Source organism: Xiphophorus maculatus, chromosome 23 (assembly GCF_002775205.1).
Source record: "Xiphophorus maculatus strain JP 163 A chromosome 23, X_maculatus-5.0-male, whole genome shotgun sequence".
In the NCBI taxonomy this organism is placed as follows: domain Eukaryota; kingdom Metazoa; phylum Chordata; class Actinopteri; order Cyprinodontiformes; family Poeciliidae; genus Xiphophorus; species Xiphophorus maculatus.
The window spans coordinates 12032543-12048269 of NC_036465.1; the positions used below are offsets into that span (position 1 = coordinate 12032543).

At 34.7% G+C, this 15727-nt stretch overlaps 3 protein-coding genes across 4 annotated transcripts; all 3 read left to right on the forward strand.

Moving 5' to 3' along the window:
* Nucleotides 1-1557: 1557 nt before the first annotated feature.
* Nucleotides 1558-5261, forward strand: LOC102218277. The gene is made up of 6 exons (XM_023328951.1): nucleotides 1558-1650; nucleotides 1792-2136; nucleotides 2243-2575; nucleotides 3131-3244; nucleotides 4042-4100; nucleotides 4904-5261. The coding sequence occupies exons 1-6, from the start codon at nucleotides 1608-1610 to the stop codon at nucleotides 5048-5050; spliced, it is 1041 nt and encodes a 346-aa protein (XP_023184719.1). The 5' UTR covers nucleotides 1558-1607; the 3' UTR covers nucleotides 5051-5261.
* A 927-nt stretch (nucleotides 5262-6188) lies between these two features.
* LOC111607071 lies at nucleotides 6189-8408 on the forward strand. Its single transcript, XM_023328917.1, has 5 exons — nucleotides 6189-6246; nucleotides 6353-6697; nucleotides 6799-7131; nucleotides 7674-7767; nucleotides 8132-8408. Exons 1-4 carry the CDS (start codon nucleotides 6189-6191, stop codon nucleotides 7763-7765), a joined length of 828 nt encoding a protein of 275 aa, XP_023184685.1. The 3' UTR covers nucleotides 7766-7767; nucleotides 8132-8408.
* A 2540-nt stretch (nucleotides 8409-10948) lies between these two features.
* Nucleotides 10949-15562, forward strand: LOC111606932. 2 transcript variants are annotated; one of them, XM_023328393.1, is made up of 6 exons: nucleotides 10949-11033; nucleotides 11172-11516; nucleotides 11614-11955; nucleotides 12417-12530; nucleotides 14212-14270; nucleotides 15044-15562. In XM_023328393.1, the coding sequence occupies exons 1-6, from the start codon at nucleotides 10991-10993 to the stop codon at nucleotides 15188-15190; spliced, it is 1050 nt and encodes a 349-aa protein (XP_023184161.1). In that variant the 5' UTR covers nucleotides 10949-10990; the 3' UTR covers nucleotides 15191-15562. The 2 variants fall into 2 exon arrangements, with proteins under 2 accessions (XP_023184161.1, XP_023184162.1); XM_023328394.1 differs by lacking the exon at nucleotides 12417-12530.
* The last annotated feature ends 165 nt before the right edge of the window (nucleotides 15563-15727 follow it).

Consider the following 15727-nt stretch of genomic DNA (forward strand, 5'->3'; position numbering starts at 1 on the left):
CAGGGATCAGTAGCAGGGACACGTGATCAGACTGGCCAAGGTGTGCTAAGGGTTTAGCCCTGTATGCTTGTCTGATGTTTGTGTACAGCTTGTCCAGAGTTTTATCACCCCTGGTTGTGCACTTTACGTGTTGATGGAATTTGGGGAGGACTGATTTCAGATCAGCATGATTAAAGTCCCCAGAGACGATGTGAACAGCCTCGGGGTACTTGTTCTGGTTGTTGCTGATAGTATCATGCAGGAGTCCCACGGCCGAGCTAGCGTTAGCATCCGGTGCTATGTAAACCGCAGTGAGTAGAATGGCCTGAAACTCACGTGGGAGGTATCGGGGTCTGCATTTAATTGTGATGAACTCCACGCCTGGAGAACAGTGGCTAACAACTACTGTGGAGTTCGTACACCAGCTGTTATTTACATAAATGCATAGTCCACCTCCTCTTTTCTTACCTGAGCTCACTGATCGGTCCTGTCGGTGTGCTGTGTAGCCTGCTAGCTCGATCTCCGGGTCCGGTATGGTTGGATTTAACCACGTCTCCGTGATCAACAGAATGCAGCATTCCCGGATGAGGTTGTCAGTTGCAATCCACAGCTTCCATTCGTCCAGTTTGTTAGCGAGAGACCTCACGTTGGAGAGAAAAATGCTTGGTAGCGGTGGTTTGTGTGGCTGTTTCCTGAGCCTCGCTAACATGCCGCTGCGACAACCCCTCTTTTGTTTACGATCTCTGCGCTGTCGCCCTGTCGTAGATACTGGGATTGTAATCCAGGGAGAGCCCGGTGTCCGTGCAATATCGACCGGAATGTTGTTGTGGACACGGAAAAGCTCCCGTGACAGACTTCCCCCGATTGCTTGACCAATGGCCAGTAAATTTTGTCGGTTGTAGGTGTTTTTAACCGAGCAAAGTGGAAAAGACAAACTTCGGGTCGGTGAGCACAGAGCCGCTGCGTCTACGCACGCCGCCATCTTTGGAAACAAAGTACATCTAATCTGTCTGGTACGACAGATTAGATGTACTGAGAGTGAACTGCCTTAAAAAATCAGGGGCTGGTTGTAAAAATTTATTTTTTGACCATTTCATTTTCTTTTTAAGCTCAGCTTTTCAAATCAACGAGCCATTGCCATATGAACATGAAGTTTAATTAGAGGTCCAGAAGTTATGTTCATATAGAAAAAGAAATATTGTTAAGTTGTGCTTTGTTATGAAAATATCTGAGGTACATTATGGCAAAAATAATTAAGAACATATTTGTATTGGGTTAATTTTCAGTGTAAATATCAGACTTCTTGGAAATCTAATTTAAAAAAATTATTTAAAATGATTTATCAGAGATTTTTTTGCAGTGCCTTACATTTATTTGTCTTTTTGTTTTGTTATCAAAATTAACAAAATTGTTTAGGACGTTTATGTTTTCTAAAACTTGATTCACTTGTTTTACTAAATTCAGTCACAGATTGGCCTATTTTCCGAGGGTGTGCACTTCCAACCTTTCAGCCAATCAGAACAATTTGCCTTTTGAACACATTGAAGACCTGAGACTACAACTTCACTTAGAGAGGAAGTAATCATCAGTGTTAGACTAGTGTTTTTTGTTTATTTTTTGATGCGACAATGACCAAAAGACTGTCTGCTCTGGTTGTTCTCACTATAGCTTGTAAGTATCACATTTATGCAGCATGTTTCTACTTGATAGACAACATATAGAGGAATGTACTTATTCAGTTGAGCTAAGTATTGTAAAGTTCTGTGTTTGGTTTCTTTTAAAAATTTTAATTATTTTTTTCTCCCTTTGTAGCTCTGACTCAAACTAATGAGGTTCCTCATCAGATCCCTTTGAAAGTGGTTGAAGTTGGCGGGAATGTTACTCTGCGTTGTCCAGGTTCTAACAAGGATGGCAACTTCTTCTACTGGTACAAGCAGCCGCTTGGACATATGCTCCAGACAGTTGCTACATCAGTTTTAGGAGAACAGAAACTGAGTGAACAATTTCCCGACAATCGCTTTAAATTTGCGGCAGGAGATTCTCAATACTCTCTTATTATCAAGGATATCATTAAAGAGGATGAAGCAACATATTTCTGTCAAAGTGGGACTGCTTATTTTCAGAGATTTTCTACAGGGATATACTTGGCCGTAAACGGTAAGCTCTGTTATGTTATAACAAACATCTAATTTTAGGTCAGACAAGATTTCCATGTAATAGTCTAACAGTTTTTTAATTTTTCGTTTTTTTTATGACATTTTAGATTGTAAAAGTCAAACACTGACTCATGTCAGACAAACTCCAGAAACGACATCAGTCCAGGAGGGGGACACAGTTAATCTCCACTGTTCTCTTCTCTCCAGCAGTAAAGACACCAGTCATAATCTATCTGATTACAATGTGTACTGGTTCAGAGCTGGATTTGGAGAATCACATCTGAATTTTATTTACACCCAGAAGAACAGGAGTAGTAATAGAAGCTGTGTCTCCCAGCTGTCCAGAACTATACAGAACTCCTCAGATACTGGGATGTATTACTGTGCTGTGGTCACATGTGGAAAGATCTTGTTTGGAGAAGGAACTAAAGTAAAGATGAGTACGTATAATCAATCATATGCACTTTGAGGTAATGTCCAAAGAAGTATCTTAACTGCTAAATGCTGAAATTGTTAATGGTTTCAATTAATAAATAGTACAAATTTGAGTATGATTTAGAAATACCTAATTTCTTTGAAAGATTATGCAGTAGGTATCAGGTTTCCTACCTGATTTTCAGATATTTCATCTGAAAAGGAAAAGTTGATTATTTAGATTATCTGATGAAGACAACTGACAACGTCTGACAAAATTTGTTTCCTGGAGCATGCTTTTTCTTGCATCCCTGAATATTGTAATATTAGAATTTCTTTTCTTGGTTGAAAGTAAAAGCAAAATGCTCAGGACAAACAATTCCCCTTTTTTACTCTTATGTACTAAATACTTCATACCTCTCTGATATGATATATTTATGTCCAACTTAATTTGCTCGACTTAGTTAACGGAACATTTATTATGAACCATTTGATCTCTGAGTGCTTGAAAAAACTCAGTGTAATTATTACTAATACATACAGTATTAAAAGTCTCTTCTTTGTCTTTTTTGCTCCTTCAGGTTCACAATTCAATCCAGCTGTTCTTGTACTTAGTGTGCTGTTGGCGTGCTGTGTGACGCTAATTATTTCTCTTATTGTCTACATAAAACAAAAAGTTTTTGGACATTTGGAAGGTAGGTTTGTCATATACAGAACTCTTCCAATAACAAAGGTACATGAGATTTTGAGTTATTTCTATCAGGGTATTAAGGTTCGTTTAAATTTAAGCATATTCAAATGTATACTATTAGAACTATTTCAAGTGCCTAGTCAGTATAATATATGTATTAATTTATTCTCTCCTATTTTATTAACTTGTGCAATCATTTTGATACAATATAAATTTTCTATTTGATAGTTAAAGCTGAAAGTTTTATTTCCTAGCTGTAGTGGATGTGATTTAGCCTGACCTGATTCTCTCTTTGATAAAACCTTGATCGTGAAATCAACAGCTGCAATAGTGTTAGTTAATTTCAGAATACTCCGAAGGTTTAGAGAAGGGAAATATTTATATTTAGAAATCTGATAGTCTTTGCAAATAAATTTGCAATCTATTTTCTTTGTGGTAGAAAAGTTTAGTACTTTAGTCTACTGTTGAGGGCAGCAATGTTTGACAGCATGTGCGCATATATTGCGTTTTGCTAGATAGATCTGGGTTTTAATTATGAACCTTCCTGTTTCATATTTATGCATGTGTGTGTGAGTGTGTGCCTGTATATGTTATATATCTCTTATATATCTTTTTTTAAATAAACATAATATAATATAAATTGGAAAACTGAAAAAGTGATTTGCTACAGATAAAATTGTACAAATCCAAAAAGAAAATTGAAAACATTCACTTGTACATTCACAGAACACGATGCGATAAATTCTAGTGAATCTTAGTTTTAATCTTGGCTCATTCTGACAGATTTATTTCTGTTGACAGGGGCAAATACAGGTCCGTCTGGACGACAGAAGACATTGGGAAACCAACCAAGTGACACAGTAAGTCTGATTGCCACAATGCGTCAAATTTAAAGACGAATACAGTTATTGTAAATTTTCAAGACAATTCAGGCTTTCTACCTAATGGTATTAGGTTATAATACCATTAGGAAGAATGGTATTACTACAGTGAAGGTATTGCTGATTAATTTTAATTATAAACTTCATCATGAGCAAGTGTGACGGTATTATAAAACAAAATGTTAGGTTACTGGAACTACAGGATATTGGTTATTGTACACCTTTGCCATTTTGTACCTTTATTGTTTTGTCTGTTTCTTACCTGATGTTTTTAGGTATAAAACATTGTTCTCTATCATGTGATTTGTATTGATCAAGAATCAGTTATTTATATAATATACCCATGGTCTGCCAATACAAAATTTGCATTATTAGTTCAATAAGTAACATCTAGGTCATTCACTGTTGCTTTAATGTGATAGAGACATTACAGACTTTTTCTCATAAAATCGGATGATGGTATTTCAAGTCATCTGGCCCAAACATGGATCAGAACCAAAATAAATCAGAATGAGTTGCATATTTCAGTTATGGTAAAATTATATTAAAGTATATGTCTGATACACTATCACCACAATTCAACAACATACCTAACCACACCAAAGATGCGTCACTCCATGGTGTGACGATACATTTTGAAATGCTTTATGTGAAGTAACAAAGTGGAAGCAGGATGGGACAAAATGGCAATACTCAAAATGGGGATATCAATTGGCGAAGCTCGAACATGACATTAATAATGTGCTTTATTACAGTAAGTAATGCAAAATAATTATTTGCAGGGCGCTCGTGGAGATGAAGTCAATTATGTAGCTCTTAATTTCTCTACAAGGAAGACAAAAGGTGTAAAGAAGAGAACAGAATCACCACCAGAGTGTGTGTACTCAGCTGTGAGAGGAGGTCATCCCACACTGCATGAAATGTCTTAGAGCAGGACTTGTGTGTGTAGAGTTTGGACACAACATGCTTGCATGACTGACAACAAATTAACATTGTGCATTTGTTGGTTTTGCATCTCTGCAAATTTTACTAAAATTTACTAAAATGTTTTAAACCATGTTTTTTTTCAAACTTCTTCTCATAGAATTGGATGATGGTATAAAAAGTAACTCTGTATAAAAATTGTTCACAATAAAGATTTCACATTGTTCAATAATTCACTGTGAGAACATTGCATGTTTCTATCCATCCATCCATCCATCCAACCAACCATCCATCCATCCATCCATCCATCCAGCCAACCAACCAACCCCATGTGAAATTAGATTTCTTTATGATATTTGAGAATGACCTCAGAATTATTCTCTAATTGTACTACATGATATTACCCAGTGACTGACCCTCAGGATTTCTTCATATTCACTGATATGTTTTCAGATAAACCCAATGGTCCATTTCCTTTGCTCTTCTTGCCCAACTCTGTCGCCAAGCGCTTCATTGAGCTGTGTATCTGGAAGAACCCTCCAAACACAAAACAAAAATACAAACTTAGAAGCTCCTAGCCTAGCAAACCTTTTCCCTTTTCACTTTCTGCTCAACCCAATTCCTCTGCCAACATTTCAAATCGAATAGAAGTTTTCAAGTTCTCTCAAGTCAGAACCCAACAATCCCATGATGGATCTTTTCCTGAACCTCTTTAATCTTTGGTTAAACTTTATATTTAACTTAAAAAATTACCAGGTTCCCTTTCAGTGTTCAATGTAGGGATAAATCAATCTTCTTTTCAGTATTAAATTATCTAAATACTACATGCTATCACTTTACAATTGAATCAATTCATCTTTCAGTTTTTTTTAGACAGAAAACCACATCGTTTTGAGAAATTCTCACAATTAAAAACTAAACATTCACATAAAAACATTATCAGTCACTATATTCAATTGATATTTGAATAAAGAGGATTATAACGCTGATCATTAAGGGATGTTTGAGCAGCCCATATAGGCTGTAACATTAGAGGGAGTGCACTCTCCACTTTTCAGCCAATCACAACAGTGTTCACTATACAGACTTTGAAGATATTTTGAGTAAACCTTCATTTGAGTAGCAAGTTGTCAGTTCTGCAAAATGCATTTTGTCACAATGATTAGAAAACTCACTGCTTTGATTCTTCTGACGGCAGCATGTAAGTATACAGCTTTACATAAAATATTTTAATAAATTAAAGAGCTTCTCTGTACAGTATAGTGTCTCATGTATGGCTAATATTTAACATTTACCTCACTTTTTAGCTCTGACTCAAACTAATGAGGTTCCTCATCAGATCCCTTTGAAAGTGGTTGAAGTTGGCGGGAATGTTACTCTGCGTTGTCCAGGTTCTAACAAGGATGGCAACTTCTTCTACTGGTACAAGCAGCCGCTTGGACATATGCTCCAGACAGTTGCTACATCAGTTTTAGGAGAACAGAAACTGAGTGAACAATTTCCCGACAACCGCTTTAAATTTGCGGCAGGAGATTCTCAATACTCTCTTATTATCAAGGATATCATTAAAGAGGATGAAGCAACATATTTCTGTCAAAGTGGGACTGCTTATTTTCAGAGATTTTCTACAGGGATATACTTGGCCGTAAACGGTAAGCTCTGTTATGTTATAACAAACATCTAATTTTAGGTCAGACAAGATTTCCATGTAATAGTCTAACAGTTTGTTTTTTTTATTTTTATTACATTTTAGAATGTAAGAGTCAAACACTGACTCATGTCAGACAAACTCCAGAAACGACATCAGTCCAGGAGGGGGACACAGTTAATCTCCACTGTTCTCTTCTATACAGCAGTAGAGACACCAGTCATAATCTATCTGATTACAATGTGTACTGGTTCAGAGCTGGATTTGGAGAATCACATCTGAATTTTATTTACACCCAGAAGAACAGGAGTAGTAATAGAAGCTGTGTCTCCCAGCTGTCCAGAACTATACAGAACTCCTCAGATACTGGGACATATTACTGTGCTGTGGTCACATGTGGAAAGATCTTGCTTGGAGAAGGAACCAAAGTAGAGACAAGTATGTATAAAAAATTAGATGCACTTTGAAACACTAACTTTGTTTTTTTCTTACAGTTTCATTCTGTTCTAGATATCAGGTCTGGCTGAAGACTGAGAGCTGTCAGTGTGCGAACCAAGATAAACTATTAAAAAAGTTTTTGTTTTTTTTTGCTTTTGAAAAAATATGGTTTTTTATACAACATTTCATCATCAGTTTAAATCCTGTGATGTGAAGTACCAACATCTGTGTGACATCATAACTTCAAGGTCGTTCTGTACATTTCCCTACTCAGAGCTGATAAATTTACACTTTTACTTATGTTCTTTCTTGGGGACAAAAGTAGAATCACACACCATTTTATTTTTAGATTTTTATAGATTAATAGTTAGCGTAATCTTAGTATTAAAATCTGTTTATTTGACCAAATATGCATTTATTAACAATTTCTTATTCAAGTAAATTTGCTTGTCAGAAACACATTTAATAATTGAATTAAAGCTTAACAAATAACATCTGATATGTACTTATTTATTTAATAATGTATTTATCTGTTTTGCAAGGTAAACCTTTGGCACCTGTTCTAATTGTCTTGGCTGTGCTGTTGGGTCTTTGTGTGATTGTGATTTCAATTCTTATATTCTCCAGAGATTAAAGGTAAGATTATACTTTTGTTTCTAAACTGTTAAAGTTTATTACAAAACCTTTTGCTGGTAGAATATCACAAAACACCTGCTCAATTCTTTGAGAATTAGCAAAAAATAAAGAAACAGTTGAGTTTACATCAATTTAGAATATTTTTACTTTTCTGTCTTTTACTAATTTGATCAACTAACACGGCATGTAGTAACAAGCATGTTCACCTTTGTGAACATGCTTGTTACTACACTTGAGCAAATTAATACTCAAGTGTATTAATTTTCTTACACAAAACTTGCAGTTCTTTTTTGCTATATTTTGAAAACTCAGCCATATGAAATACATCCCAGTTCTGATATTTCTTGAAACAATTTTTTTTAAGGATCCAAATAGGAATCTGCTGACTAAGTTTTTCTGCACTGCAAGAAGGAAGAAATGGGGCATTATCGTCTATCAACTGACTTTAATTTTTGAGAAGAGAATATCTGTTCTTCTAAATGTATAAAATACTCAAAACATTTCTTGTAAGCTTTCTTTGTGTTCAGGTTTGTAAAGCAGACAACAGAAACTTTCTGCTCTAAATGTTGCAAGATGTTATTTTTAGACATGAGTGACTCTTCACTGTATAATTTTTCTTTCTATAATCTTACCTAATAATGTACAATTTTTTTTCATAGAATTATCTGTGTTTATTTTTTTCCAGAATTATTACATCATTTTTAACAAGCAAAAAGGGGTGAAAAGGCATTTATGTGAAGTTTTTTTTAAATATTTATATAATATTATGCATGCTGTTTATACACTGTGATTAAATATTTGTTAATACTACTTTTATGTTGCAGTGGTGGAATACATGTAATACTTATTAAAATGGGGTACATATTAGGTACGTTTCTAGTAGCACCAGTTCCAGCTCATCAGTTTCTTAATTCACAATACGAACAGTGGTTCAAACATGGTATACACATAATCAAGCATTTTTAAACTACAAAATATGTAAAGCCTTTCACACCAAAACAGGTTGTGATTCCTAATTGACATGAAATTGACAAATATCTCTGCAACCAGTTCAACGTAAATATATGTTACTCCATAAAAGCAAGGAAAATGTCACATTAGCTAGTTTTACAAATTCCCTCACATATTATTAGGACCTTGTTATATACATTGTGTACATTAGAAGTAAGGTAATAGACTTTAGTTCTGTGGTGTGTAAGTGAAAATGTACCCTGGAACAACCATCTTGTTTTCCTTCTGCTGTACTTTCTGCCTACTGGATCATCTTGTGCTTTAAACCCAATGTCTTAAACATAGACTGAGTGCCCCCTGTTGGTCAAACAATTTATAAACTGTCTGTTTTTCCTTTTCTGGTGAAGCGTCTTTGAGTGTTGTAAAATGGCTATATAAGTTGGATGTATTATTATTGTTATTATTGGCCTTTGACATCAAACATTAAAGAAGAGAGTCTGTGACGTTTTTATTTTCCTTTTGTGACATTCAGGTTAACATTTGTTTCTCCTGAACAATTTCTAGCACCATGAAACACCTTGAAAATTACACACACAAAAAACACATAAAAAAATTAAATCACAATGTTCAATGAACACTTCTACCTATTATGACACCATACAGCTGTTCCACTGTATTGTGGATCAGTTTGGTTTATCTGGATATTAAATTATGTTACCCTGTTTTTTCTCAAAGCTACACCATCACTCCTCAATACTGTGGAAGTAAAACTGACTGAATTACCATCTTCATTTATTTACATTTGACCAACATCTGCTCCTCTCCAGAGGGTGAAACTTATAAAGGATGCAGATGTTTGTTTTAAAGCTCTCGCTTCTGTGAATATGGTAAGTTTATTTTAATAGAAAACAGTATCTTTCATATGATTAAAATTAAACTAAATCCGATGTAATAACATAACCCCGGCCCTGACTTTCACCAAAGTGAATAGACACTTTGGGACAAGTGTGTGGATGAGCAGTGAAGGTGTGGTCAAGATGGGGGAAAACAATGTTGCCAGCTAATCTATTTTGTTGCTATAGTTAGCAACGTTTCAGTCCCCATTAACAACTTCTTTCTTTTTTTTCACTATTTTATTTTCAGAAAAAGAAATTAGTGACTTTGCTCTGTTAATTAAGACTTGTGAAAGCACCAATTGCTCTGTACCAACTGTCTTGAGTGAGCAGAAAGTGCTGGTTTGAGCCCCTGCACTAAGCACTGTAGTCAGTCTCACAGTTGTTCTGCAGTATACTTCCTACGGTCAGAGAACTATTCCACTCTGTATCCACATTGCAAATGAATCATGCATGTGCTATGATCGAAAATCACTACTGATCATCAATATACGTGTTGTGTTCGATGATGTGATACTCAATGTTCTAAAGTAGTGGGATCACAAAAATACTGAATAAGAGTAGCCCAAAATGGAGCCTTGAGGAATCTCATGTGTCATATTTGCCTTGATTTGTGTTCTGGTTTATCTAATATGATCTGAACTAGTTTTAACACAGTACCAACCAATATCAGAATGTTATGATCAAACACTGTATATACTGTAAATGCAGGAGTTGGAAAACCATATGCTGACTCTCATCACGGTCCAATCGCAGAGTTAATCATCTTACAGGTGTGAAGTTTATTTTTCACAAAATGGCCACCAGTTTTGTTCATTTGACCAACTGTGAGCAACATCTCTCCAGATGATGCTGTGAAGGCAACAACTGGAACAAAAAAATAGCTGTAATGGACGTTAACTACTTTAGAAAAGAATCAACTTTTTTGCCCCGTTTTACATGCGAGTCACATTCTCCTTTCAAGCTTTTAAAATCAATACCAAAACAACCTCCACTATTACTAATATATATATATATATATATATATATATATATAAAGAGACAGAGAAAGAGGTGTATTTTCAGTGTAAACCTCTATATCTATTTAAAATAATTACCTATGAAAATTCGGGCAGTGCCTTTATTTGTCTTTTTGTTTTATATCAAAATTAAGACATTCATAATTTCTGAAAATTTATTCACCTTTGTTTGTTTATTTCAATCATAGACTGGCTTGTTTTTGAAGGGAGTGCACTTCTACCATTTTAGCCAATCAGAACTATTTGTTCTTTGACACCTTGAAGATCATAAGGCTAAACCTTCATTTACTGAGGAAGGAATGAGTAGTGTTAGACTGGTGTTTTTTTGTACGTTTGTTGTTTTTCTTTTCATTCAACACAATGGCCAAAAAACTATCTGCTCTGTTTTTTCTCTCTATGGCTTGTAAGTACCACCTTTATTCAGTATGTTCACATTTATTAGATCACAAATTAAGAGAAGTTTTGTTTCAGTACAGCTTTGTAAAGTTATGCAATGGGCTTTTTAATTTTTAATTTTTAATCATCTCCATTTTTTTTCCAGCCCTGAGTCAAACTGATGAAATTCCTCATCAGATCTCTTTGAAACTGGTTGAAGTTGGCGGGAATGTTACTCTGCATTGTCCAGTTACAAAGACCGAGCGCAAATTCTTCTACTGGTACAAGCAGCCGCTTGGACATATGCTCCAGACAGTTGCCACAGGAAGCTTGACAGAAAAAAAACTGAGTGAACAATTTAACAACAGTCGCTTTAATTTAACAGCGGGGGATTCTCAGTGCTCTCTTACTATCAAGAATATCAGTAAAGAGGATGAAGCAGCATATTTCTGTCAAAGTGGGAGTGCTTATTTTCAGAGTTTTGCTGCAGGGATATACTTGGCCGTAAACGGTGAGCTCTGTTGTTATTCAAAGAGATCAAAGAGGCCAGACAAGATTTTCATAATATAGTCTTTATTAACAATCTATTTATTTTTACTGCATCCTAGATCATGACAGTCGAACACTGACTCATGTCAGACAAACTCCAGAGACGACATCAGTCCAGGACGGGGACACAGTTAATCTCCATTGTTCTCTTCTCTCCAAGACGTCTGTAAACTCCAGTCAATGTCCAGCTGAAAACAATGTGTTCTGGTTCAGAGTCGGATTCGGAGCCTCTCATTCAAGCTTTATTTATACTAACAAAAACAGCTGTGATGCTCAGCAAAGGAGCTGTGACTACCGACTGTCAAAAACTATACAGAACTCCTCAGATGCTGGAATGTATTACTGTGCTGTGGTCACATGTGGGAAGATCCTGTTTGGAGAAGGAACTAAAGTAGAAACAAGTAAGTCAAATAAATTCTATTTATTTTTAAAAAGTACTGTTTTTATAGTGAGACTACATAACACGTATGTTATGTACAAATTATTGATAGTCAATAAACAGCTAAAAGTTGTGTTATGAAAATGATCAATTTTTTTGAAATAAATACAGAGTATATAACATTTTGGTGTTTACAATTAATATAGTTCATCTGAATTAAAAAACACAATTTGATTATTTAGATTATCGGGAGCTGAAACTTTTTTTTAAATTAAATTGTTTTCTTCTCAGTCATGTTTCTGCTCGGTCAAATTAAAATAGCTTTGTCTGGTTTCAATCAAAACCCAAATACCTGGGATGAATACACAATTTTATTTTTTTACTCAATTCATAATTTCACACTTAACCGATATGGTGTACTCAGTAATTATTACTAATACATACACAACTAATGGTCTCTTCTTTAACTTTTTGTTCTTTCAGGTTTATGTCTCAGTCCATCTGTTCTTGTACTTAGTGTGTTGTTGGCGTGCTGCGTGACTCTAATTGTTGCTCTTATTGTCTACATAAAACTAAGAGTTGTTGGACATTGTGAAGGTAGGTTTGACATAAACTGTACAACTGTTCCAAAGTTAATGGTACATGAGATCATGAACTATTTTTTGTTTAAATTCAAACATAAAAAAACGTATGCTATTACATCTATTTCAAGTTTTTTACTCAGCACTCTATGATAAATTATGCATGAATTTCTTCTCTCCTATTTTAATAGGTTCTGTAATATTTTTGAAATGATGCAAAGACTCTCAGTTATAGCTGAACAATTTATTTTTCCTATAAGAAACGCAACTGTAGTGGATCAGGTTTAGCATGAGTTTCTAATTTGCTCTATGAAAAAAGAATAGGAAATCAGAGGGTACTTAGTGTGAAGTGTGCAGAATATTTGTAAAGTTTTAGAGAAGGGAAATATTTGAATTTACAAATATGATAGACTTAGTAACTGAATTTGCAACTGAAAATGAACTACTATTTATTTGATGGAATAACACAGATTGGCTTTTAGTACTGCAATCTATTAAAAGCAACAATGTTTGACAGCACATGTACATCCATTGAATTTGGCTAAATTTACCTGTTAAAATAAATTCTCCTGGGTTTTATAAATTATGATCCTTCCTGTTTCCTGGCAAAAGATGGATTTTAGACCATATCTGTTGCATCTAAAAAACAGTTGTACATTTTAATTTAGAAAATTCATTCTTCCTTTGTTGCACATTTATATATTGCTTATATGCCAAGGTTTCATGTATATGTCATGTACCTACTTGTAAATATAGATCTAGCAACCCTTTCACAATGTGGATTTCATGATTCATTCTGTCAGGATCTGTGTTTTTCTGTGTATTTATTTAGAGTTTCCTGTGTCCCTGAGTCTTCGTGTTGTCCCTTGATTCCCCTTGATTGTTTCCCAGGTGTGTCTCGTTTCTGTGATTACCCTCCTGTGTATTTAATGTCACCTGTGTCTCAGCGTCTCTGTCGGGTCCTTGTCAATGCGTCTTGTCCATGCGTGTAGCCTGTTGCTACCAGTGCTGAGCCTTAGCCTTCCGCTCGACTATGCTGCCAGGTTTTTTGGACTTTTGGAATTGTTTAAGCCTATTTTCATCATTAAACTTGCATCATTCATCTCATCTGGGTCTACTGCGATTCCCTCACCGCTTTCACCACAACAGTTCATGACACATTCATAGCACATGTTAAGATCTAGTTTTGTCATTCAACAATCTAAGCCAGCGACTACTATAGCAGTCCAAAATAGCTTTGGCTGAATCTTGTACTTACATACACATATATAAGAAAGCACAATAATAGTTTTCTCTATATCTATGTATCTATCTCTCTGTTTGTCCAGACAGACAAGGATCGATGGTAAAAGAAGAATGGTAACTACATGTAGATTTCAGCATGTATTCCTCTGTTTTGCTTGTTACGGTGTGGTTCTAATATATTTTTAAATAAATAAATATGGAAAAAACTATTGTTGCAGCTAAAATCATGCAAATATACATGTAATATACATATATAAAAACCACCATTCATTCAGTTTATTACAAAAGTAAAATATATATATTTTTTGTATTAAAACCAGTACTCTTATTATAAAAACAGAATTCTGCTTTTGCAATAAATACTAAAATAGCAGTTTAGTAATAAAAGGTTGATTTTGCACGTTTAAGTTTTAATTTCAGCTCTTTCTGACAGCTTTACTTTTTGTTGACAGGGGCAGATACAGACCCATCTGGACGATGCAAGTCATCGAGGGACCAGGCAACAGACACAGTAAGTCTCTTGTGGCCACATTGCACCAAATTTAAAAAAGAATACACTTATTGTAATTTTTCCCGATTCAGCAGAATTCTGACATCCCTGTCTGGTAGAGCTGGCTTGTCAAATTTACAGCTGTATTAAAATATTTAACATTTTCTGCATAATTGTTGGGTAATTTTCAAATTACCCAACAATGAAGTTATATATTACTGATGAATTATAATTGTCAACTTTATAGTGAGCTAGTGGGATGGTATAAAAAACAATGAATTATTGAAAGTACAAAAAATTGGTTTGCACGCGTTTGTCATTTTGTACCTTCATAGTTCTGGTTGTTTGTTATTTAAAGGTTTTGGGTATGAAACAGTGCTGTCCACAATGGGTTGATTTGCATCAACCTTTGTTCCTGTTAAAGATCAGTAATTTCTAGAATTTACCCATGGTGTGCTACTACAAAATATGAATTTATTAGTTCAATAAATAACATTCAAGTCATTTACTTTTGCATTAATGTGGTCTAGATTTTATGATAGATCCAGATGATATTTCAAGTCATCAAGCCCAAACAGGGATTACAACCAAAAAATGTAAAATGAATTTAATTATATGTTAGATTGGTTGAAAAGCAGTTGTAGCAAAACTAACGCAAAAGACGTAGGAATAGACAAAATGGCAATACCCAAATTAAGGGTATGAACTTGTTTATAGCCTTAACAAAGTTCGAAAACGTACCTGTAGCCAAATGTGCATATTGATAATAAATAATATTAAATTATTGTTTGCAGGGCGCTCGTGGAGATGAAGCCAATTATGTAGCTCTTAATTTCTCCACAAGGAAGACAAAAGGCGTGAAGAGGAGGATAGAATCACCACCAGAGTGTGTGTACTCAGCTGTGAGAGGAGGTCATCCCACACTGCATGAAATGTCTTAGAGCAGCACTTGTGTGTGTAGAGTTTGGATACAACATGCATTGACTGACAACAAATTAACATTGTGCATTTGCTGGTTTTAAAGTTTTGTAGATTTGACCATGTAAGTTTTTAACCAGGCTTTTTGCAAACATTTCTTATATGATTAAATATAAAATGTCTTCGTACAGAAATTGTTCACAATAAAGGCTTCACAATAAAATGGAGCCATTTGTGCTTTTTACTGTAAAATATAAAATATGTAAACTTACTTTGGCATACATTTGAAAAAGATCCTTTGTTTTGCACTATGAAGTGACAGCTGATGTGTTTGTGTGAACAACTGTATTTTACCCATTTCCCGTATTATAGTAATTACGTTGCCAATCCCCAAAATGGGTAATACTGTGCATGAAAACTTGCACTGGTAACTGTTTTATGTTTTTAAAATCCTTTGGGTATTATTGGAATATTTGAAAATAGATCAGTTGCATCTTAGATGTGTTTAAAAGAAATTAATTTGTTATTAAAGCTCCTCATACCAATAACACACTAAATTA